Raw genomic sequence first — 24,014 nt, forward strand, 5'->3', positions numbered from 1 at the left:
GGCCTTCAGAGCAAGGTGGAGGCGGGGTGGAGGGTAGCCTAAAATTAGCCCTCTGGATCTATTCAGCCAGACTGCAGGCAGTGTTATTAATAGTGGAAACTGGGGGCTCTACCTGCTCCAGCCCCTGGGGCAAGTAGGGGGCTCCCCTTGGAGGGGCCACCAAGGCCCAGTGCTTCGCAGAGGTGTAGGGGCAGCCTGGTAAGTACCTGGAGCCCAGAATATGACAATGCTATCAGGAACAAGTGAACTCTTAGGGCTGCCGGCTGGTGAACCTATGATCACCACCCTTTGTAGTCTGTTTCCACTGTGTCTGATTTCTGTCGGTGCTTGGGAGGTCAGTGAGGAAACCTCCCCACAGAGAGAAGGACGGGTTCCTGCTGCGTTTGTCCCAGGAAAGTATGTCTGCCTGGGCTCTGGGATTCAAATGGTCCTACTTCTTCAGGGAAATTGCTGCAGTTATGCAATACAGGAAGGGAGAAGGTTTGTTTGTCTTTGTGTCCTTATTTAGTATTTGTGAGTATGTGTGGATGCAGAAGGATAGACTCAAGGACAGAAAGGCAGAGCTCCTCGATGTGGGGAGGAGGGGAAAATGAGCATTAAAAATAGTCTATTAATGCTTGGCAGACTATTCTGGGGCCCACTGAAACCAGCCACTCTCCCAAAGGAGTTCTTAACCTAGATTCAGAGACACCCCCACAAGAGGGCCTTAGATAGAATCCAAAGAGTCCAAAAATACAGATGATATGAACAAACACTTTTATTTCCCCCTAATCTAACTGAAATTTACTACTTCCTTCAAGGATGAATGCAGGCAGCAAATAGCAATCATATTACTAGTTCCTGTAACTTGGTCACCAGAAGAAATCATAGATATTTCCTTTCATATTACAGTTGTGACAGAGATCTAGAAATGTCATTTGTGCTCATTATAACTTAGAAATTATTAGTAGAAGTTGTTATTTAATGTGTTAATAAAGAACTTTTATTACTATATCATGCAATTTTAAAAATATTTTGATAGCTATTTTTCAATATAATTGGTTTCCTTTAATTATATATATCTTATGGATGGAGGGACACATATGCCTGTGGCTGATTCATGTTAATGTATGGCAAAAAACCATCACAATATTGTAAAGTAAGTATCCTCCAATTAAAATAGAATAATTAATCTAAAAACGAAAGAAAAAATTAAAAATCATTCTGAGATGGGGCCAGAGACTTAACAAGATTGTCACAGGGGCTGATGTCACCAAAAAAGAGTTTAAAACCCCTGCACTTTAGGGATCAGGAGAAGGATCCTTGCCCAGAATGGCCACACATAATAACGCTGATTAATAAACAATAGTACGGTGAGGTTAGACAATAGATGACTTAGATTTTCTTACCCTGTCTAATGAAATGAGGTACAATTCACTCAAGTATCCAAGGCTGCTGGGGTTTATGTCTTGTACTCCCTCTGGAGGCTCATTATATTGGCCCTGCTGTAGGCTCATAATATGACCTTGGTAAGATCTTCAGCATTTCCTTTCACACTCCCTTTCCTCTTCATTTCCCTGAACATCACTCTCCCAAGAGTAAGATAGTAATATTGTAAAATAGTAAGATTTATTTTATTTAATGATTTCATAAAGAAATCATTTCTTTACAAATCATATGATTAAGGTCCTGGAATCCAGCATGACCCTCAAACCTGAGGATTCTGGGAGCTACAATACAACTGCTTGAGGCAAGGAGGAGGGATGTGTGTTTGCTTTTCAGGTGGTAATAGAACAGGATGGGGAGTAGGGAAACTTGGTTTCTATTCCATCTCTAAATTGAAGTTATGGAGCTTTAACCTCAGGAGGGAGCAGCAGTCATAGAAATTGAAGACCTAAGTAATAATAATAATCATAGTGAAAATAGTTACTGAGTACTACATTCAAGTGGTATTATAAATACTTAAGATGTATTAACTCATTTAATCCTAACAATAGTCCTCTGAGATAGATACTACTATTACTCTATCTTTACAGATAAAGGAATAGACACAGAGAGATTAAATGATCTGCCCTAGGTCACACAGCTACTAAGTGGTAGAGATGAGATTGAAACAGAATCCTAGACCATGTTTTACTACTTCCATATAGGGACTCCCAATCTGCAGTGGGGAAAAAAACAGATCCATACAGGAGTTATGATACAGTGTGATGACTGCTATAGTGCTATAAGAGCAAAGACTCAAGGAAGTAATCCATCAGAGGAAGTTGCATGTGAAAGAAGGAAGCATGATATAGCAAGATATATATCATGATATATGTCAAGTTATATATATAACTTCTCCTCCCTTATTGACAGATTTTGGAGTATAAGTAGAGGAGTGGTAGAAAGTGAGGCTGGAGATTTTGGCCAAGGTTTTCTCATGAAGGACCTGTAAGTTTGGCAAGGCATCTGGGCTATACTCTGAAAGAAAGGGGAGTCATTAAAGGATTTAAAATAGACGATTGGCACAGACAAGATTTATATTTTTAAGTGATCACTTTAGCCATAAGAAGAAGAAATTATTGAAAAAGTAAACTAGCTAGGAGACTACTGTAAGAGTTGATGCAATAGATGGTAGAGGCCTAGATAAAGTACAGGCAATGAGTATGAGCCTGAGAGGGGTAGCCTATAGAGGTCTCTAGGAAGTAAAATCCATATGATTTGGTAATCAGTTAGATGGGGGTGGAAGAAAGAGATAAAGAGACCTGACATTAGTCTGGGTATTTGGTTTGGTTGACCAGTTGGATGATGAGGAACTGAGATGTGGATCTAGTTTGGTTATGGTGATGGTAGTGGTGATGGTGTGATACTGCTGATTTTGAAGTACCTGAAAGAATTCAATGAATACATACCTTTGCTGAAGAGAGAGCTGGGGTACTTGGAGCAGTGGGCTTGAACTCATCCTGATAAAGGTGAAAGCTATAGCTCTAGAAGAAGGAGAGAACATGGAAGACAAAACTATTTCAGGGGAGAACAGAGGGGGGGGAAATCAGAAGAGTGTGCTGGCCAGGAAGCCAAGAGAAGACCACAAAGGAAGAAGTGGTCAGATGTTCCAGAAGAGTCAGAAAAGGAAAGATCTGAGAAATAGCCAGTAGATTTAACCACAAGGATGACTTTTAAAGAACTATTCAGTGTGTGATTAAGGGTGGATGGAGCCACCGCAGAGGGTGGAAAAGTGACTTGGAGGTGAAGAAGAAAAGAAAGGTAGCTAGAGTAGGACAAAGGACCATAGAAGTGTTTTGTTTCCAAAGATGTCTGAGGGAGAGGAACCAGTGGAGAGACTGAAGACACAGAGGAAGCTCACCTTTGAAGATCTAACATGTGGTATCTCTGTTTCTCTTGGGGCTTCCCTGGTCGCTCACCCAATAAAGAATTTGCCTGCAATGCAGGAGACTTGGATTTGATCCCTGAGTCAGGAAGATCCCCTGGAGAAGGAAATGGCTACCCATGCCAATATTCTTTCCTGGAGAATCCTGTGGACAGAGAAGCCTAGTGGGCTACAGTCCATGAGGTCACAAAGAATCAGACATGACTGAATGACTAAGCATACATGCACACACACACTCTTTCTCTCAACAGTTCCATGAGGCAGGAACGACTATTTCTGTCTTATAAATGAGGAAACTGAATCCCAAAGAAGGGAAGAGACTTGCCCAAAGGTTACTCAGATAGAAAATAGGGGTCCTGAGTTGCAAACTTAGATCTGCCTGATCTCTAAAATCCTCTTGTTATAATTGCACCCCCCCAATGGATAAATAATAAATATATGGAGTTGATGCTGACTTGCAGGGGGAGCTAAAGTTGAGGGAGACCCATCCACCCACCTCACAATTTATTCTGTGAAGTGTATATTCGAGGTCCCAGGCTAACAAAGAGGGGTCGAGGTCGACAGTGAATAAAAGGAGGTGTGTGGCCTTGAGCCCAGGGCTGCAGGGTATGGGAGAGGATGAAGACTTGACTTCTGAAAAAGCTACCAGCTAATCCTGATGACATTACAGAGATGGGTGACTTTGACTTTGGAGCATTACAAACAGGACAAGAAAGGTCAAAGCATTAGGTTGAGACAGTCACTGGGCAATGAGTGATTTTGTAGAGCCTGGGGGTAATGAGGAGACAAGAGCTGAGGGTTGAGGCAAGGCTCCAGGCTGGGTAGAGCAGAGAGGATGGGAAAATTCTTGACTCAGAGAGATGGAAAAGATTGAAGGCAGGAGGAGAAGGGGACAGCAGAGGATGAGATGGTTGGGTGGCATCACCAACTCAATGGACATGAGTTTGAGCAAACCTTGGGAGATAGTGAAAGACAGGGAAACCTGGCATGCTATAGTCTATGGCGTTACAAAGAGTTGGACATGAACAACAACAGCAGAGAGATGGAGAAGCCAATGTTTCCAAAGAGTTGCTGGCAATCAAAGGGACTCCTAGATTGAAGTGGTCCTGGTGGAAAATCTAGTTGTCAACAGAGAGGAGGACTTGCCCTGGAAACCTCAACTATTTCTTACTATCTCTTTAAGTTTGTTTTACTTGAAGTGTATTTCTTATAATGCTATTTCTTTATTTAATCAGTGAATGCCATTCAGCATCCATTTCCTGAGCAACTCTGTTGCCTGAAGCATGGGGCCTGAGTCTGAGTGGACATCACATATGAGGGGCTATAAAGAGATTGAAAAGTAAAAGTGAAAGTTAGTTGCACAGTTGTGCCAGACTCTTTGTGATCCCGTGGATCGTAGTCTGCCAGGTTCCTCTGTCCGTGGAATTCTCCAGGCGAGAATACTGGAGTGGGTTGTCATTTCCTTCTCCAGCGGATCTCCTGACCCAGGGATCAAACCCAGGTCTCCTTCATTGCAGGCAGATCTTTACCATCTGAGCCACTAGGGAAGCCCATGAAGTTGTTGAATCTCATCTAAAAGGCTGAGGGGTAGAGTTGAGGGCCTGCCCCCATAAGACTGCTGTCAGAATGCTCAGGGATGACCACTTGACACCACAAAGCACCATTCTGTTGGCCTAGCAACTGTCAGACCAGAACCACCTCTTTAGCCCACACATTCTGAACTAAGATGCATCTACCAGCTCCCTAGCCATGATGTAGGCTCTGCTGGGAGTGGAGGAATAATAAGATGGATACAGGAGTCCTCACCTTGGAGTTTACACATTGATGAAGCACAGATAAGTGGAAATAAGATGTGAAAGTTCATAGCTAAAGCCTAGTTGTAATCCTTTAGAAACCCTGAGAAGGGGCAGAGATTAGGGAAGGCTTCCCAGAAGTAGGAGTTTGAAGGGTAGGCAGAACAACATATGCAAAGGTACCAGGCTGTGAAATGACCTGATCTATTTTGGCAGCCATCTCTAGGGTCTGAAATAAGATGGAGTAGGAGTTAGAAGCAGAGAGCCAATGAGTGTAGAGCCTGATAGTGCAGGATAGGGGACCAAGCATCCAGGCTTTTGATGGCAGCCCTCAGTCTCCTGTTTTTGTCACCCACAGATCTGGCATATCCTCCTGCTCATAATGAGAATAGTTCTGCTCCAGTCAGCCAAGGTGAAAACCTCATGGACATCACCAAGATCTTCTCCATCCTGCAACCTGATGAGAAGGAGGACACCAACACAGGAGAGATACAAGCTCTCAATCAAGCAGTGTACAACAATGATTCCTATACTTTGGACCAGCTTTTGTGCCAGGAGCGTTACAAAAGATTTATCAACAGTAGGAGTGGCTGGGGTGTCCCTGGGACACCCTTGCGCTTGGCTGCTTCTTATGGCCACCTTAGCTGCCTGCAGGTCCTCCTGGCACATGGTGCTGATGTTGATAGCTTAGATGTCAAGGCACAGACACCACTTTTTACCGCTGTCAGTCATGGCCATCTGGACTGCGTGCGTGTGCTTTTGGAAGCTGGTGCCTGTCCTGGTGGTAGCATCTACAACAACTGCTCTCCTGTGCTCACAGCTGCCCGTGATGGTGCTGTTACCATCCTGCAGGAGCTCCTGCGTCATGGTGCAGAGGTCAATGTCAAGGCAAAACTACCAGTCTGGGCATCAAACATAGCTTCATGTTCTGGCCCCCTCTATTTGGCTGCAGTCTATGGTCACCTTGATTGTTTCCGCCTGCTTTTGCTCCATGGGGCAGACCCTGACTACAACTGTACTGACCAGCACCTGTTGGCTCGAGTCTCACGGCCCCGCACCCTCCTTGAAATCTGCCTCCACCATAATTGTGAGCCAGAGTACATCCGGCTGTTAATTGATTTTGGTGCTAACATCTACCTTCCATCTCTCTCCCTGGACCTGAACTCGCAATATGATAAAGGCACTGCATTGCTGGTACAGGCCCGAGGTGAGTGTCAAGCAGACCAGCTCTAATAGGTCTCCTGGCTTGGATGTCCCAGGGACACAAATAACCCCCTAAGTTAATATTTCTGGGGTGAATTGGAGAAAGCACCATTGTCTTCCCTTTCTTGGGGCCCCAGTAGAAAAGAGGTTACAGATTCCTTTTTAGGGAAAGGTTTACTAAGATGAGGTAAGGTTTGCACAATCCCAATTTGTGTTTCTGGCTCTGCCAATGACAGTTCTGTGGCCTTGAATGTGCCCTCTCTAGGCTTCAATGTGTCCCCATTGGTACCATGCATTTTAGGGCAGGGAGGGGGGCATTTCTTAGAAGGGAAATATCAGTTAGGGCTGCAGTAGCCAGGGTAGGATGGATGTAGGCTTGAGTGGGAGAACCATCCTGAGAATTGCTTCTCAAAACCTGTTTTTCCTTACTGTAGCCACTCCACGGTCACTACTATCACAGGCTCGTTTAGTTATCCGCAGATCCCTGTGCCACACCAGCCAGCCACAGGCCATCGACCAGCTGGATATTCCCCCCATGTTGATTAGCTACCTCAAACACCAACTGTAATCTTACAGCCTGCCCAGAAACCTACAATGCCTCCAAGAAATCACCTGGGGACCCAGGTATCTGGAGGGAACTACAGCTCTACACTCACCCAAAGCTGCTCTCCTGTATTATCCTCCACAATAAAATCCTCAGAAAATAAATCCTGGGGGCTGTTTTGTCTGGTGTGCGTTAGGTTGTGGGGGGGGGGGGGGGGCACAGAGTTCACTGGGGGAAGGTGTCTGGTTGGTCATGGGAAAGAACTATACTGATCTGGCATTCAACAGGCATAGGAGCCTCACTACTGAAAGATAAAACTAACCCAGTAGCCTATACCTCCCCACCAAGATCCTTGAAACAATTGGCACAGTAATGTCCTAAGAGCAAGGTCCTGAAGAAATCAGGTAAGTATAAAGGTAGCATCATCTTGTTCAGCCCTGTGTCTCCACTGAATCTCTGGCTGCTATTGTTACTGAACCAAACATGGGTCCACAACCAATCTATTGACACCAGGTTGTGGTGAATGAAAGCCATCTTTTCAGGGGCTGTTGCCTGTTGATACAGGCTCGACAAGCAGGGTTTCCGAAAGTGTGATATGGCAAGAAAATAAGAAACAAGGCACAAGAATTCAGAGAAAAGTGAGGACCAGGGGACCAACACCACTCCAAGGTGAAGGTGCCAAAACTGAATCTAAGCCAGCTTTATTATACTTTCAGCTGTGAAATGAAAGAATATGCGGGGAGTTAAATTATAACATATGTGGCATTCAGGGCCAAAGAACAAAATGATCATTAGCCATTAATTAATTAAGAAACAGTAATCAATAACAAATCAGTAACTAAGACTAATATTCTTATCTATAGATTTTCCATCAGATACATAAAACATGTGACTCTCAGACACCAGTTGAGAAATAGTCTGGAGTTGGTTTTCCAACCCCAGGATCATATCTTGTTTTCAAGATTATAAACTATTCCCTCTGGACTTGTTCCAAGAGCCTCATTCCTTATAGCATCCAGTTTATCAATAATTATACATTTCTTTTGCAGCCCTTGCCAGGGCCTGCTTTTCTTTTATTCTTCCTGTCTCCTACAGTTGCCAAACACCTTATTTGAGTCAAATGACCAAGGAGTCTCCCATTCACTCACCTTGAATCATAGGCTGCATTATCACTAGTCTATTTTATAGTCAAGATCTAGCTAGGAACACAAATTAACAAATATTTATGACAACAGATTTAACATGGAAAATGGTTACATAGGTGATAGGCAGAGAATCTAAGAAGGACAGGAAGTTATAGATTAGTGATAGCAGGAGTCTAACACCATCCTTAGGCTGAATGGGTAAGGGAAGAAGTATGTCCAGAGTCTAGGGACTTGGGTCACCTGATGGAAAGTGAAATCATAGGTCTATCATGGATTATCCAAACAAGAGGAAAGGAATAAACACCCTCTCCTTTATGTCATTCTTGCCCATCAGTCTGCTTCCAGTATCTCACTGGAGAAAACTAGAGGTCAAATAATATGAGAGCTTGGGAAACACAACCTAGAGGGGTCAGCCCCTCTTGCAACATCTGGCAGAGCAGGGCAAGGTGAAAAATGGACAGTGGAAGGAGGTGGTATGACCTGAGCCAGGAATTGGATCACACAGCAGAATTGGAAGTATACTGACAGCAGAAGCCATAGAAGAGACACAGCAGAGATGCCACCAAAGGCACAAAAGGTAGAGCCTAAGTACCCTGGCTTCCCCATTTTTCTTACCCTCCCATCATAGTGCCTTCCACTGGTTGAACCCAACCAGAAGATGATTGACAAGGAAGCCTGGGAAATACAGCCTGCAGTGGTCAGTCAACCTATGGTGTGGAGAAAAACAGGGGAAGGAGGCAAATGGAACCTGAACGAGCACAGATAGCCACCCAAATCCAGATCTAGACACCTTCAATTTTGCTAAATCTTCATCCTTTCACAGTTCCCTCTTTTATGTCTCCTGCACAACTGTGGGTGAGGATATGGATGAGCAGTTAAAGAGATACAAGGTGAAGGCATAGAGGATGCAAGCCCAGATAATAGCTATGTGGGAAGTACTTTTGATGTTTAGAGCTTTTCCTGAGAGCTGCCTTGACAGACCCACCCCCCCACACCCCTACATAAGTATCTCCTATCATGCAGGATGGGAGGCAAGGAATGGGTTCGAAAATTAGTTGCCTCTCCTTCTTATCACCTGCACACTCCTTAGCTCCTAGTGCTTGAGAGCCTTTAGAAAGGAAGGCATGAAAACTGGCCATCTATCCCCAAGGTCCTGCCTGACACAGCTTCCAGACTTTCAAATGCATAAGGCATTTTGGACAGCAGTGCAACTGTTTATGTCCAAGAAACGAGAAGTAAAGGACTGGAATATACTATAAACACAGACTTCAGGGCAGAGAGCCACAGGTATCTTTTACCTTTCTTTCAATCTGGGTTCCTGATGGGTGAGTTATCTGGGACCTCACTCCTTGCTCTGTTTCCCATCCGCTTAGTCAAGGTTTAGGAGATTTGGAGTCAAGTTCAGCAGCCCCATATATTGGGTTGGCCACAAAATTCATTTGGGTTTTTCTATAAGATATTATGGAAAAACCTGAATGAATTTTTTGGCCAGCCCAATACTTTAGGACCCTGGGAAAATACACCCTTCAAATGGGGCCTGCCCAGAGTAGCCTCTCCTGTGCCACCTAGAATACAGATTCTCTGGTTGACCTTTGAAAACGTGTGGATACTCTTGGCATGCCAGAAGACTTGCACTTGATGAGAATGTAGGAGCACATCAAATCCTTGACAGAGAGGAAAGGCTGAAACTATGCCCTATTTCCAAGATAAGCAGATTGAGAACCTTTCAAAATTAAGTGCCCATGTTATTGGTAGCTCAGCTCTCCAGATCCCTGAGCTATTGTTCCTCTACTTGCCTGTGCTTCTATGGACAGAAACAACTTTAAGGCCTGGTACCTTGGTCTCTTTCCCATCCAGACAAGAGACCAGGAGTTAAAATGGGTCATCTCAAATTCTGATGATGAATCTTCTGAGGCAACTTTCCCTAGGAGATATGAGGAGGAGGTGCCTGGAATGAAAACTCACTCTTGGCCTTTAGTCTCTTGTTGGCACTGCCCCTAGATGATAATCTAGCTTCCTTCCTATCCCCCATTACAATCACCAGTTTCCAGGTACTTTGTTTTCCCAGTTAGATCTTGACTATAAGCTAGACTAGTGGGAATACAGCTTCCAAGAAAGCCAAACTTTAACCCTTCTCTCCCTCTCTCCTTCTAACATTTATTTTCCTTTCTTTTCTCCCTATGTCCTACCCTCCCTTCTATACTGGAATTGCCATGAGCCTAGGGCTGGCTCTACTGTGCACATGACACTAACAAGTCTGCATTCTTTCCTGCAGTAGGAAAATTATTTTCCTTTATTCAGAAAGGTGGATACCAAAGACAAGATCCAAATTGCAAATGGTCCACTGTCTGCAGAAACCAGAGAGTTCTCCTTCAGCTACTAATTTGAGGCAAAGGATAGTGGAATAGGTGGTGTTTGATCTTGGCCTTGAATGGTGAAAAATGTAATTGGTAGAGAGCAAAAAAAAAAAGAGGTATTAGTGGGCGAAAATCAGTGAGCAAAGACATTGTTGCTGTTCAGTCACTCAGTTGTGTCTTTATGACACAATGGACTATAGCAAGCCAGGCTTCCCTGGCTTTCACCATCTCCAGGAGTGTGCTCAAACTCATGTCCATTGAATCAGTGATGCCATCTAACCATCTTGTCCTCTGTCATTCACTTTTCCTCCTGTCTTCAATCTTTCTCATCATCAGGGTCTTTTCCAAAGAGTTGGCTCTTTGCATCAGGTGGCCAAAGTATTGGAGCTTCAGCCTCAGCATCAGTTCCTCCAATGAAAACTCAGGATTGATTTCCTATAGGATTGACTGGTTTGATCTTCATTCATTCCAAGGGACTCTCAAGAGTCTTCTCCAACACCACAGTTCAAAAGCATCAATTCTTTGGTGCTCAGCTTTCTTTATAAACCAACTCTTACATCCATACAAGACTATTGAAAAAGCTACATAGCTTTGACTAGATGAACCATTGTCAGAAAAGAAATATCTGTGCTTTTTAATATGCTATCTAAGTTTGTCATAGCTTTTCATCCAAGGAGCAAGTGTCTTTTAATTTCCTGGCTTCAGTCACCACTGGCAGTGATTTTTAGAGCCCAAGAAAATAAAGTCTGTCAGCATTTCCATTGTTTCCCCATCTGTTTGCATGAAGTGATGGGACTGGATGCCATAATCTTAGTTGTTTGAATGTTGAGATTTAAGCCAGCTTTTTTACTCTTTCATATTTATCCAGAGCCTCATTAGTTCCTCCTCACTATCTGTCATAAGGGTGGTGTCATCTGCATATCTGAAGTTATTTATATATTTCTCCTGGCAATCTTGATTCCAGCTTGTGCTTCATTCAGCCAAACATTTCACATGATATACTCTGCATGTAAGTTAAATAAACAGGGTGACAATATACAGCCTTTACTACTCCATTCCCAATTTGGAACCAATCTGTTGTTCCATGTTTGGTTCTAACTGTTGCTTCTTGACCTGCATACAGGTTTTGCAGGAGGCAGGTAAGGTGGTCTCATATTCCCATCGCTAAGATTTTTCCACCGTTTGTTGGGATCCACACACTCAAAGGCCTTAGCATAGTCAATGGAGCTGAACTAAATGTTGTTTTCTGAAATTCCCTTGCTTGTTCTATGTTCCAATGGATGTTGGCAATTTGATCTCTTGTTCCTCTGCCTTTCCTAAATCCAGCTTGAACATCTGGAAGTTCATGGTTCACATACTGTGAAGCCTAGCTTGGAGAATTTTGAGCATTATTTTGCTAGCATGTGAAATGAGTGCTCAACATTCAGAAAACTAAGATCATGGCATCCGGTCCCATCACTTCATGGCAAATAGATGGGGAAACAGTGGAAGCAGCGGCTGACTTTATTTTTCTGGGCTCCAAAATCACTGCAGATGGTGATTGCAGCCATGAAATTAAAAGACACTTTCTCCTTGGAAGGAAAGTTATGACCAAGCTAGACAGCATATTAAAAAGCAGAGACATCACTTTGCCAACAAAGGTCAATCTAGTCAAGGCTATGGTTTTTCCAGTAGTCATGAATGGATGTGAGAGTTGGACTATAAAGAAAGCTGAGTGCCAAAGAATTGATGCTTTTGAACTGTGGCATTGGAGAGGACCCTTGAGATTCCCTTGGACTGCAAGGGGATCCAACCAATCCATCCTAAAGGAGATCAGTCCTGGGTGTTCATTGGAAGGACTGATGTTGAAGCTGAAACTCCAATACTTTGGCCACCTGATCTGGAGCACTGACTCATTTGAAAAGACCCTGATGCTGGGAAAGATTGAGGGCAGGAGGAGACGGGGATGACAGAGGATGAGATGGTTGGATGGCATCACCGACACAATGGACATGGGTTTGGGTGGACTCTGGGAGTTGGTGATGGACAGGGAGGCCTGGCGTGCTGCGGTTCATGGGGTCACAAAGAGTCAGACACGACTGAGCAACTGAACTGAACTGAAATGAGTGCAATGATGTGGATATTTGAACATTCTTTGACATTACCCTTCTTTGGGGTTGGAATAAAAACTGACCTTTTTCAGTCCTGTGGTCACTGCTGAGTTTTCCATGTTTACTGGCATATTGAGTGTAGCACTTTAATAGCATTACCTTTTAGGACTTGAAGTAGCTCAGCTGGAGTTTCATCACCTCTGCTAGATGTTTGTAGTGATGCTTCCTAAGGCTCACTTGACTTCCCACTCCAACATGTCTGATTCTAGGTGAATGATCACACCATTGTGGTTATCTGGGTCATTAAGATCTTTATTGTATAGCTCTTCTGTGTAGTCTTGTCACATCTTAGTATCCTCTGGTTCTGTTAGGTTCATACCATTTCTCTCCTTTATTGTGCCCATCTTTGCAAGAAATATTTCCTTGGTATATCTAGTTGTCCTGAAGAGATCTCTAGTCTTTCTACTGTTTCTTTGCACTGTTCACTTAGGAAGGTTTTCTTATCTATCCTTGCTATTCTTTGGAACTCTGCATTCAGATGGGTATATCTTTCCTTTTCTCCTTTGCCTTTAGCCTCTCTTCTTCTCTCAGCTCTCTGTAAGCCCTTGTCAGACAACCAGTTTTCCTTTTTGCATTTCTTTTTCTTGGGGATGGTTTTGATCACCACCTCCTGTACAATGTTACAAACCTCCATCCATAGTTCTTCAGGCACTCTGTCAGATCTTATCCCTTGAATCTATTTGTGACTTCCACTGTGTAATTGTAAGGGATTTGATTTATATCATACCTGAATGGCCTAGTGGTTTTCCCTACTTTTTTCAATTTAAGTCTGATTTTGGCAATAAGGAGTTCATGATCTGAGCCACAGTCAGCTCCCAGTCTTATTTTTGCTGACTGTATAGAGCTTCTCCATCTTTGGCTGCAAAGAATAGAATCTGATTTTTATATTGACCATCTGATAATGTCCATGTGTAGAGTCATCTCTTGTGTTGTTGGAAGAGGGTGTTTTCTATGACCAGTGCCTTCTCTTAGCAAAACTCTGTTAGACTTTGCCCTGTTTCATTTTGTACTCCAAAGCCAACTTACCTGTTACTCCAGGTATCTCTTCACTTCCTGCATTCCAGACCCCTATGATGAAAAGGGCATCTTTTTTTGGCACTGGTTCTAGAAGGTATTGTAGGTCTTCATAGAACTGTTCAACTTAAGTTTCTTTGGCATTAGTTGTTGGGGCATAGATTTGGATTACTGTGATATTGAGTGGTTTGCCTTGGAATCAAACTGAGATCATTTTGTCATTTTGAGATTGCATTCAAGTACTGCATTTTGGATTTTTTGTTGACTATGAGGGCTACTCCATTTCTTCTAAGGGATTCTTGACCACAGTTGTAGATATAATGGTGATCTGAATTAAACTCACCCATTCCAGTCCATTTTAGTTCACTGATTCCTAAAATGCCGATGTTCATTCTTGCCACCTACTGTTTGGCCACTTCCAATTTACCTTGATTCATGAACCTAACATTCCAGGTTCCTATGCAATATTGTTCTTACAGCATTGGAATTTACATTCACCACCAGACACATCCACAATTGGGCATTGTTTCTGCTTTGGTTCAGCCTCTTCATTCCTTCTGGAGCTATTCTCTGCTCTTCTGCAGTCGCATATTGGTCACCTAACAACCTGGGAAGTTCATTTTTCAGTGTCACATATTTTTACCTTTTCATACCGTTCACCAAAATCACAACTAGCTCCTGAACAACTATTGACAGGAGAATGTTGGACCCCACAAAAGAAAGATATTCCATATCCAAAGACAAAGGAGAAGCCCTACAAGTTGGTAGAAGGGGTGCAACATGTTTAAAATCAAATCTCATACCCACCAGAGATGCTTGGAAGGCACAAACAAAACCTCATGCACACCAGGACCCAGAGAAAGGAGCAGTGACCTCCACAAGAGACTGAGCCAGACCTGCCTTTGAGTGTTTGACTGTCTCCTGTGGAGGCATGGGCCAGCAGTGGCCTGCCATGGGGACAGGGGCTCTGGCAGCAATAGTCCTGGGAGGCACAGTGTGTGGTGTAAGTCCTCTTGGAGAAGGTTGCCATTTCATGCAAAGATGGGCTTGATAAAGGACAGAAATGGTATGGACCTAACAGAAGCAGAAGATATTAAGAAGAGGTGGCAAGAATACACAGAAGAACTGTACAAAAAAAGATCTTCATGACCAAGATGATCACGATGGTGTGATCACTCACCTAAAGCTAGACATCCTGGAATGTGAAGTCAAGTGGGCCTTCGAAAGCATCACTACGAACAAAGCTAGTGGAGGTGATGGAATTCCAGTTGAGCTATTTCAAATCCTGAAAGATGATGCTGTGAAAGTGCTGCACTCAATATGCCAGCAAATTTGGAAAACTTAGCAGTGGCCACAGGACTGGAAAAGGTCAGGTTTCATTCCAATCCCAAAGAAAGGCAAGGCCAAAGAATGCCCAAACTACTGCACAACTGACTCATCTCACATGCTAGTAAAGTAATGCTCAAAATTCTCCAAGCCAGGCTTCAGCAATACATGAACTGTGAACTTCCAGATGTTGCCAAAGCCTTTGACTGTGTGGATCACAATAAACTGTAGAAAATTCTGAAAGAAATGGGAATACCAGACCACCTGACCTGCCTCTTGAGAAACCTATATGCAGGTCAAGAAGCAACAGTTAGAACTGGACATGGAACAACAGACTGGTTCCACATAGGAAAAGGAGTACATCAAGGCTGTATATTGTCACCCTGCTTATTTAACTTATATGCAGAGTACATCATGAGAAACGCTGGGCTGGAGGAAGCACAGGCTGGAATCAAGAGTTGGACTGTGAAGAAAGCTGAGCACCAAAGAATTGATCCTTTTGAACTGTGGTGTTGGAGAAGAGTCTTGAGAGTCCCTTGGACTGCAAGGAGATCCAACCAGTCCATTCTAAAGGAAATCAGTCCTGGGTTTTCATTGGAAGGACTGATGCTAAAGCTAAAACCAATATTTTGGCCACCTCATGCGAAGAGTTAACTCATTGGAAAAGATTCTGATGCTGGGAGGGATTGGGGGCAGGAGGAGAAGGGGACAACAGAGGATAAGATGACTGGATGGCATCACCAACTCGATGGATGTGAATTTGAGTGAACTCCGGGAGTTGGTGATGGACAGGGAGGCCTGGCATGCTGCGATTCATGGGGTCGCAAAGAATCGGACATGACAGAGCGATCGAACGGAACTGAACTAGAGCTGCTGAACAGATGACCCACAAACTGGAGAACAATTATACCAAAGAAGTTCTCGCACAGTTGCGAAAGTTCTACAACAGATTTCCCAACCTGGGGATTCGGCAGAGGGCCTAAGAACCCCCAGGGAATTTGAAGGCCAGTGGCACTTGATTACAGAAATTCCACAGGCCTGGGAACCAGATTCTTGGAGGGAACAAACGAAACCTTGTGTGCACCAGGACCCAGGAGAAAGGAGCCATGACTCCACAAGAAACTGAACCAGACTTCCCTGTGAATGTCCAGGAGTCTCTGGCGGAGACATGGGTCGACAGTAGCCTGCTGAGAGGTCAAGGACACTGACTACAACAGTCCTCAGAGCCGTAGCATGCTGGCATAAATCATTTTCTAATCCAAAGAAGGACAATGCCAAAGAATGTTCAAACACTGGCATAATTGCACTCATTTCAATTGCTAGAAAGGTCATGCTCAAAATCCTGCAAGCTAGGTTTCAACAATACATGAACCAAGAACTTCCAGATATATAAGCTGTATTTGGAAAAGGCAGAGAAACCAGAGACCAAATTGCCAACATCGGTTAGATCATAGAAAAAGCAAGAGAGTTCCAGAAAAACATCTATTTTTGCTTTATTAACTATGCCAAAGCCTTTGACTATGTGGATCACAATAAACTGTGGAAAATTCTTAGTGATGGGGATATCAGACCACCTTACCTGCCTCCTGAGAAACCTGTATGCAAGTCAGTAAGCAATACTTAGAACCACACATGAAACAATGGGAAGAGCCGACTCATTGGAAAAGACCCTGATACTGGGAAAGATTGAAGGCAGGAGGAGATGGGGACAACAGAGGATGAGATGGTTGGATGCATTACTGACTCAATGGACATGAGTTTGAGCAAGCTCTAGGAGATGGTGAGGGACAGGGAATCATGGCGTTCTGTAACCCATGGGCTTGCAAAGAGTCAGACATGACTGAGCAACTGAACTGAAAACACAGAGCCAGCCATAGAATTTGTTGTTGTTTAGTTGCTAGTAACTATAGTTACTTACTAGTAAGCAACAAATGCAGTTTGAACATTCTTTGGCATTGCCCTTCTTTGGATTGGAATGTAAACTGACCTTTCCAGTCCTGTGGCCACTGCTGAGTTTCCCAAATTTTCTGGCATATTGAGTGCAGCACTTTAACAGCATCATCTTTAAGGATTTGAAATAGCTTAGCTGGAATTTCACCACCTTCAGTAGCTTTGTAGTGATGCTTCCTAAGGCCCACTTGACTTCACACTCCAGGATGTCTGTCTCTAGGTGAGTGACCACACCATCATGGTTATCCCGGTCATTAAGAACTTTCTTGTATAATTTTTTGTGTGTATTCTTGGCATCTTGTCTTAATCTCTTTTGCTTCTCTCAGGTCCTTGAAGTTTCTGCCACGGAGTAGATCTGAATGAATATTTTTTTGCATGAAAGAATGGGAGATTCTCTGGGGTCAAACCATAATGTTCTAGGAATATCACATCTGCAAGCACACAATATGGCTAGAATGGAGGTTCTGCATTTCTAGGTGAAGCCTAGTAACAGGTGGTAAAATGGAGGGAAGATGGTGTTGTGAGGTTCAAGGAAGTGAAGGTACTGCAGCTGAAGGCACTGGAGGGGTCACTTGAACAGATACTGCCATCAGCCCATGCTCCACTTTTCTACTGGGAGGAGGCATCTTGTGCTGGCAGTAGACTGGCTAAGTAGGAGCTAGCAAGTAGACTAGTGTCTGGAAGCTAATGTCATCTGTGACTAGCTCAGATGGTACCAGGATGAAACAGATGGTTGTTCATCTTGCATCTCATCAAGAAGATGTCTTTAAAAATAAGAAGATGGCTTATACATGGAAGAGCAGTGTTTACCTGTGGCTAGAACAATGAAGCCCCTTTAGGGTTTGGAAAATACCAGCAAAAATAGAGAAGTGAGAAGAGCTCTGTTCCTCCTATAGGCCCAGCCACCTTTCCCTGCCTTTGCTGCATCACTCCTGAGTGCCAACTGTATCATGAGGGCCAGGGCTGAGGCCTCTGACAACTAATGGTTTGCCACCATTCTCAGTAAGAGAGAGCCCTGTACACACACTGCCCAGGCCTATGATATGAAATCAGGGCTTGACCACCTCTTCCCCAATGCTCTTACTCATTCATGAGGCAGAACATGGTATCATATGAAAATCCCTGTCTTGGGCAACGAGAAACCTCATGAGTTCTACTTCTGGCTCACTGTATGGCCTTGGGCACGTTTCTTCCCTTCTCTGGGGCTTAGTTTCCACATCTGTAGAAAAATTGTTCTGCCTACCTCAGAGCTATTCTAGAAGTAAATGAAATGATAAATGTGCAAATGTTTTATAAGCAGTCAAATGCTCTGGACCCATAAGATAGTATATAAATTAATGCTTCCAGAAAAATCCCAAGCATATATGGTCAATTAACTTATGACAAAACACCCAAAATATACAATTAGGAAAGGACAGTCTTTCTTTAACAGATGATGTTGGGAAAACTGGATAGGCACATGCAACAAAAAATTAAACTGGACCACTATTTTATACCATTCAAAAAAATTAACTCACAATGGATTAAAGCCTTGAACATAAGACCTGAAACCAAAACTCCTAGAAGAAAACAGAGGTGATAAGCTCCTTGACATCAGTCTTAGTTTGGAATTTGACAATAAAACAAGGGCAACAAAAGCAAAAATAAACAAGTGGGATTACACCAAACTGAAAAGCGTCTGCACAGCAAAGGAAACTATCAACAAAATGAAAAAGTAACTTACCAAATGGGAGGAGATACTTGCAAACAATATATACTATAAAGAGTTAATACAACATATAAAGAGAACCCATACAACTCAACATCAAAAGAAACAAATAACCTGATTAAAAAATGGGTAGAGTACCTGAATCAACCTTTGTTTTGAAGAAGATACAGATGTCCAACAGGTACATGAAAAAGTCTTCAATATCACTAATCATCAGGGAAATGCAAATTAAAACTACAATGAGATATGACCTCACCCCTGTTAAAATGGCTATTATCAAAAAGATAAGAAATAACAAGTGCTAGCAAGGATGTGGAAAAAATGGAACCCTTATGAACAGTTGGGAATGTAAATGTAAAAGCCACTATGTAAAACAGTATGGAGGTGCCTCAAAATTAAAAATAGAACTACCATATGATCCAGCAATCCTGCTTATGTGTATTTAGCCAAAGAAAACAAAGATACTAAATATGTGCAAACTCATGTTCACTGCAGCATTATTTACAATTACCCAAGATATGGAAGCAACCGAAGTGTTCATCAGTGAATGAATGGGTAAAGAAAATGTGATATACACACACAAACACACACATACTGGCATATAATTTTGACATAGAAAATTGTGAAATCTTTTCATTTGCAACAACATGGATGGACCCGGAGGGCATTATGCCAAGTGAACAAGTCAGATAGAGAAAGACAAATAGTATATGATTTCACTTATATATGATTTCACTTATATATGAAATCTAATTTTTTTAAAAATGAGCTTATAGGCAAAGAGAAGAGATTGGTGGTTGCCAGAGGCAGGGGTTGGAAGTGGACAAAATGAGTGAAGGATGTCAAAAAGTACAAACTTCCAGTTATAAAATAAATAATTCATTGAGATATACAACATGGTGAATATGCTCAATACTGTATTGCTTGTCTGAAAGCTGTAAGAGAGTAGATCTTAAAATTTCTCATCACAAGAAAGAAAATTGTAACTATGTATGGTGACAGATGTTAACTAGATTTGTGATGATTATTTCAAAATATATACAAATATCAAATCATTATGCTAAATACTTGGAATTAGTACAGTTTTGTATGTCAATTTTATTTTAATAAAAAATATAATTATTCCAGATTTTCCCTGGGAAATCAGGAAATATGCTCTCTATACATTCAATAAGTCATTCCCATGAGTATGCATGCCCCATTCTAAGGACCAAAATCTTCAACATGAAAAGACCCAGGATTTTCAGGGCCCTCTCCAATCTAGTCCTCTGCCTAGCTCTTGTTGAAACATACTGAATTCAAACCAGAATCAATTGGTTACCCAAACTACCCTGCTTTCCCCCACTTCTATGCCTTTGCTCACATCTTTTTGCATTTTCATACTGTTCATGGGGTTCTCTAGGCAAGAATGCTGAAGTGGTTTGTTATTCCCTCCTCCAGGGAACCATGTTTCTCAGAACTCTCCACCATGACCAATCTGTTTTGGGTGGCCCTTCATGGCATGACTCATGGTTTCACTGAGTTACACAAGGCTGTGATCCATGTGATCTGTTTGGTTACTTTTCTGTGATTGCATTTTTCATTCTGTCAGCCCTCTGATGGATGATGATAAGAAGCTTTTGGAAGCTTCCTGCTGGGAGGGACTGGTTGTGGGGGAAACTGGGTCTTTCTCTGGTGACAAAGCTATGCTCAGTAAATCTCTAATCCATTTTTTGCTGATGGGTATGACACCACCCTTATGGCAGAAAGTGAAGAGAAACTAAAAAGTCTCTTGATGAAAGTGAAAGTGGAGAGTGAAAAAGTTGGCCTAAAGCTCAACATTCAGAAAACGAAGATCATGGCATCTGGTCCCATCACTTCATGGGAAATAGATGGGGAAACAGTGGAAACAGTGTCAGACTTTATTTTGGGGGGCTCCAAAATCACTGCAGATGGTGACTGCAGCCATGAAATTAAAAGATGCTTACTTCTTGGAAGGAAAGTTACGACCAACCTAGATAGTATATTCAAAAGCAGAGACATTACTTTGCCGACTAAGGTCCGTCTAGTCAAGGCTATGGTTTTTCCTGTGGTCATGGATGGATGTGAGAGTTGGCCTGTGAAGAAGGCTGAGCACCTAAGAATTGATGCTTTTGAACTGTGGTGTTGGAGAAGACTCTTGAGAGTCCCTTGGACTGCAAGGAGATCCAACCAGTCCATTCTGAAGAAGACCAGCCCTGGGATTTCTTTGGAAGGAATGATGCTAAAGCTGAAACTCCAGTACTTTGGCCACCTCATGCGAAGAGTTGACTCATTGGAAAAGACTTTGATGCTGGGAGGGATTGGGGGCAGGAGGAGAAGGGGACAACCAAGGATGAGATGGCTGGATGGCATCACTGACTCGATGGACGTGAGTCTGAGTGAACTCTGGGAGTTGGTGATGGACAGGGAGGCCTGGCATGCTGCGATTCATGGGGTCGCAAAGAGCTGGACACGACTGCGCGACTAAACTGAACTGATGGCAGTGCACACTAAGCGCAGGCGGCTGCGGCCGGTGCACTAAGCACAGCCAAGAGGAGCTACCCCAAGTCCGAGGTCAGGGGCAGCGGCCTAGAGCACCAGGCTATGATGGTGCAGGAATGGCTGAGAGGAGCTACCCCATATCCGAGTCAGGAGTGGCAGCTGAGAGGAGGCACCCCGCGTTCGAGGCCAGGGGCAGCACCCAAGGCCAGGGGTGGCGGCCAGGAGGAGCAAGCCCACGCCGGAGGCCAGGGGCAACAGCCAGGAGAAGAAACCCCACGTCCAAGGAGTGGTGGCTGCGCAGGGGCAGGTGGGCCTAGAGGAGCCATCCCACGTTGAAGGTCAGGAAGGGCAGCGGTGAGGAGACACCCCTCATCCAAGGTTAGGAGCAGCAGCTGCGCTTTGCTGGAGCAGCCATGAAGAGACATCCCACGCCCAAGGTAAGAGAAACCCAAATAAGATGGTAGGTGTTGCAAGAGGGCATCAGAGGGCAGACACACTGAAACCATACTCACAGAAAACGAGTCAATCTAATAACACTAGGACCACAGCCTTGTCTAACTCAATGAAACTAAGCCATGCCCGCAGGTCAACCCAAGACAGGTGGGTCATGGTGGAGAGGTCTGACAGAATGTGGTCCACTGGAGAAGGGAATGGCAAACCACTTCAGTATTCTTGCCTTGAGAACCCCATGAACAGTATGAAAAGGCAAAATGATAGGATACTGAAAGAGGAACTCCCCAGGTCAGTAGGGGCCCAATATGCTACTGGAGATCAGTGGAGAAATAACTCCAGAAAGAATGAAGGGATGGAGCCAAAGCAAAAACAATACCTAGCTGTGGATGTGACTGGTGATAGAAGCAAGGTCTGATGCTGTAAAGAGCAATATTGCATAGGAACATGGAATGTCAGGTCCCTGAATCAAGGCAAATTGGAAGTGGTCAAACAAGAGATGGCAAGAGTGAACATCGACATTCTAGGAATAAGTGAACTAAAATGGACTGGAATGGGTGAATTTAACTCAGATGACCATTATATCTACTACTGCGGGCAGGAATCCCTCAGAAGAAATGGAGTAGCCATCATGGTCAACAAAAGAGTCTGAAATGCAGTACTTGGATGCAATCTCAAAAATGACAGAATGATCTCTGTTCATCTCCAAGGCAAACCATTCAATATCACAGTAATCCAAGTCTATGCCCCAACCAGTAACGCTGAAGAAGCTGAAGTTGAACAGTTCTATGAAGACTTACAAGACCTTTTAGAACCTACACCTAAAAAAGATGTCCTTTTCATTATAGGGGACTGGAATGCAAAAGTAAGAAGTCAAGAAACACCTGGAGAAATAGACAAATTTGGCCTTGGAATGTGGAATGAAGCAGGGCAAAGACTACTAGAGTTTTGCCAAGAAAATGCACTGGTCATAGCAAACACCCTCTTCCAACAACACAAGAGAAGACTCTACACATGGACATCACCAGATGGTCAACACTGAAATCAGATTTATTATATTCTTTGCAGCCAAAGATGGAGAAGCTCTATACAGTCAACAAAAACAAGACTGGGAGCTGACTGTGGCTCAGATCATGAACTCCTCATTGCCAAATTCAGACTCAAACTGAAGAAAGTAGGGAAAACCGCTAGACCATTCAGGTATGACCTAAATCAAATCCCTTATGATTATACAGTGGAAGCAAGAAATAGATTTAAGGGACTAGATCTGATAGATAGTGTGCCTGATGAACTATGGAATGAAGTTCGTGACATTGTACAGGAGACAGGGATCAAGACCATCCCCATGGAAAAGAAATGCAAAAAAGCAAAATGGCTGGCTGGGGAGGCCTTACAAATAGCTGTGAAAAGAAGAGAAGCAAAAAGCAAAGGAGAAAAGGAAAGATATAAGCATCAGAATGCAGAGTTCCAAAGAATAGCAAGAAGAGATAAGAAAGCCTTCTTCAGCGATCAATGCAAAGAAATAGAGTAAAACAATAGAATGGGAAAGACTAGAGATCTCTTCAAGAAAATTAGAGATACCAAGGGAACATTTCATGCAAAGATGGGCTCAATAAAGGACAGAAATGGTATGGACCTAACAGAAGCAGAAGATATTAAGAAGAGGTGGCAAGAATACACAGGAGAACTGTACAAAAATGATCTTCACTACCCGGATAATCACGATGGTGTGATCACTCATCTAGAGCCAGACATCCTGGAATGAGAAGTCAAGTGGGCCTTAGAAAGCATCACTAGAAGCAAAGCTAGTGGAGGTGATGGAATTCCAGTTGAGCTATTTCAAATCCTGAAAGATGATGCTATGAAGTGCTGCGCTAAATATGCCAGCAAATTTGGAAAACTCAGCATTGGTCACAGGACTGTAAAAGGTCAGTTTTCATTCCAATCCCAAAGAAAGGCAATGCCAAAGAATGCTCAAACTACCACACAATTGGACTCATCTCACATGCTAGTAAAGTAATGCTCAAAATTCTCCAAGCCAGGCTTCAGCAATACGTGAACCGTGAAGTTCTGATGTACAAGCTGGTTTTAGAAAAGGCAGAGGAACCAGAGATCAAATTGCCAACATCTGCTGGATCATGGAGAAAGCAAGAGAGTTCCAGAAAAACATCTATTTCTGCTTTATTGACTATGCCAAAGCCTTTGACTGTGGATCACAATAAACTGTGGAAAATTCTGAAAGAGATGGGAATACCAGACCACCTGACCTGCCTCTTGAGAAATCTGTATGCAGGTCAGGAAGCAACAGTTTGAACTGGACATGGAACAATAGACTAGTTCCAAATAGGAAAAGGTGTACATCAGGCTGTATATTGTCACCCTGCTTATTTAACTTATATGCAGAGTACATCATGGGAAATGCTGGACTGGAAGAAGCACAAGCCGGAATCAAGATTGCCGGGAGAAATATCAATAACCTCAGATATGCAGATGACACCACCCTTATGGCAAAAAGTGAAGAGA

General features: G+C 43.2%; 1 protein-coding gene and 1 long non-coding RNA gene across 2 annotated transcripts in view; one reads left to right on the forward strand and one right to left on the reverse strand.

The window, feature by feature from the left end:
- LOC128069772 (uncharacterized) overlaps positions 1-24,014 on the reverse strand; it is a 44,170-nt gene that overhangs the window by 11,345 nt on the left and 8,811 nt on the right. The window lies entirely within an intron of this gene.
- On the forward strand, positions 76-7,043 carry ASB12 (ankyrin repeat and SOCS box containing 12). The gene is made up of 3 exons (XM_052662922.1): positions 76-198; positions 5,501-6,349; positions 6,780-7,043. The coding sequence occupies exons 2-3, from the start codon at positions 5,566-5,568 to the stop codon at positions 6,911-6,913; spliced, it is 918 nt and encodes a 305-aa protein (XP_052518882.1). The 5' UTR covers positions 76-198; positions 5,501-5,565; the 3' UTR covers positions 6,914-7,043.

The sequence above is a fragment of the Budorcas taxicolor genome, chromosome X (assembly GCF_023091745.1).
Source record: "Budorcas taxicolor isolate Tak-1 chromosome X, Takin1.1, whole genome shotgun sequence".
In the NCBI taxonomy this organism is placed as follows: domain Eukaryota; kingdom Metazoa; phylum Chordata; class Mammalia; order Artiodactyla; family Bovidae; genus Budorcas; species Budorcas taxicolor.

Excerpts from the sequence above, each read along its gene's own strand:
- ASB12 (XM_052662922.1), top strand. The coding sequence starts at position 5,566 with ATGGACATCACCAAGATCTTCTCCATCCTGCAACCTGATGAGAAGGAG. Across the intron at positions 6,350-6,779 it reads ATTGCTGGTACAGGCCCGAG|CCACTCCACGGTCACTACTA; the intron begins GTGAGTGTCAAG and ends TCCTTACTGTAG.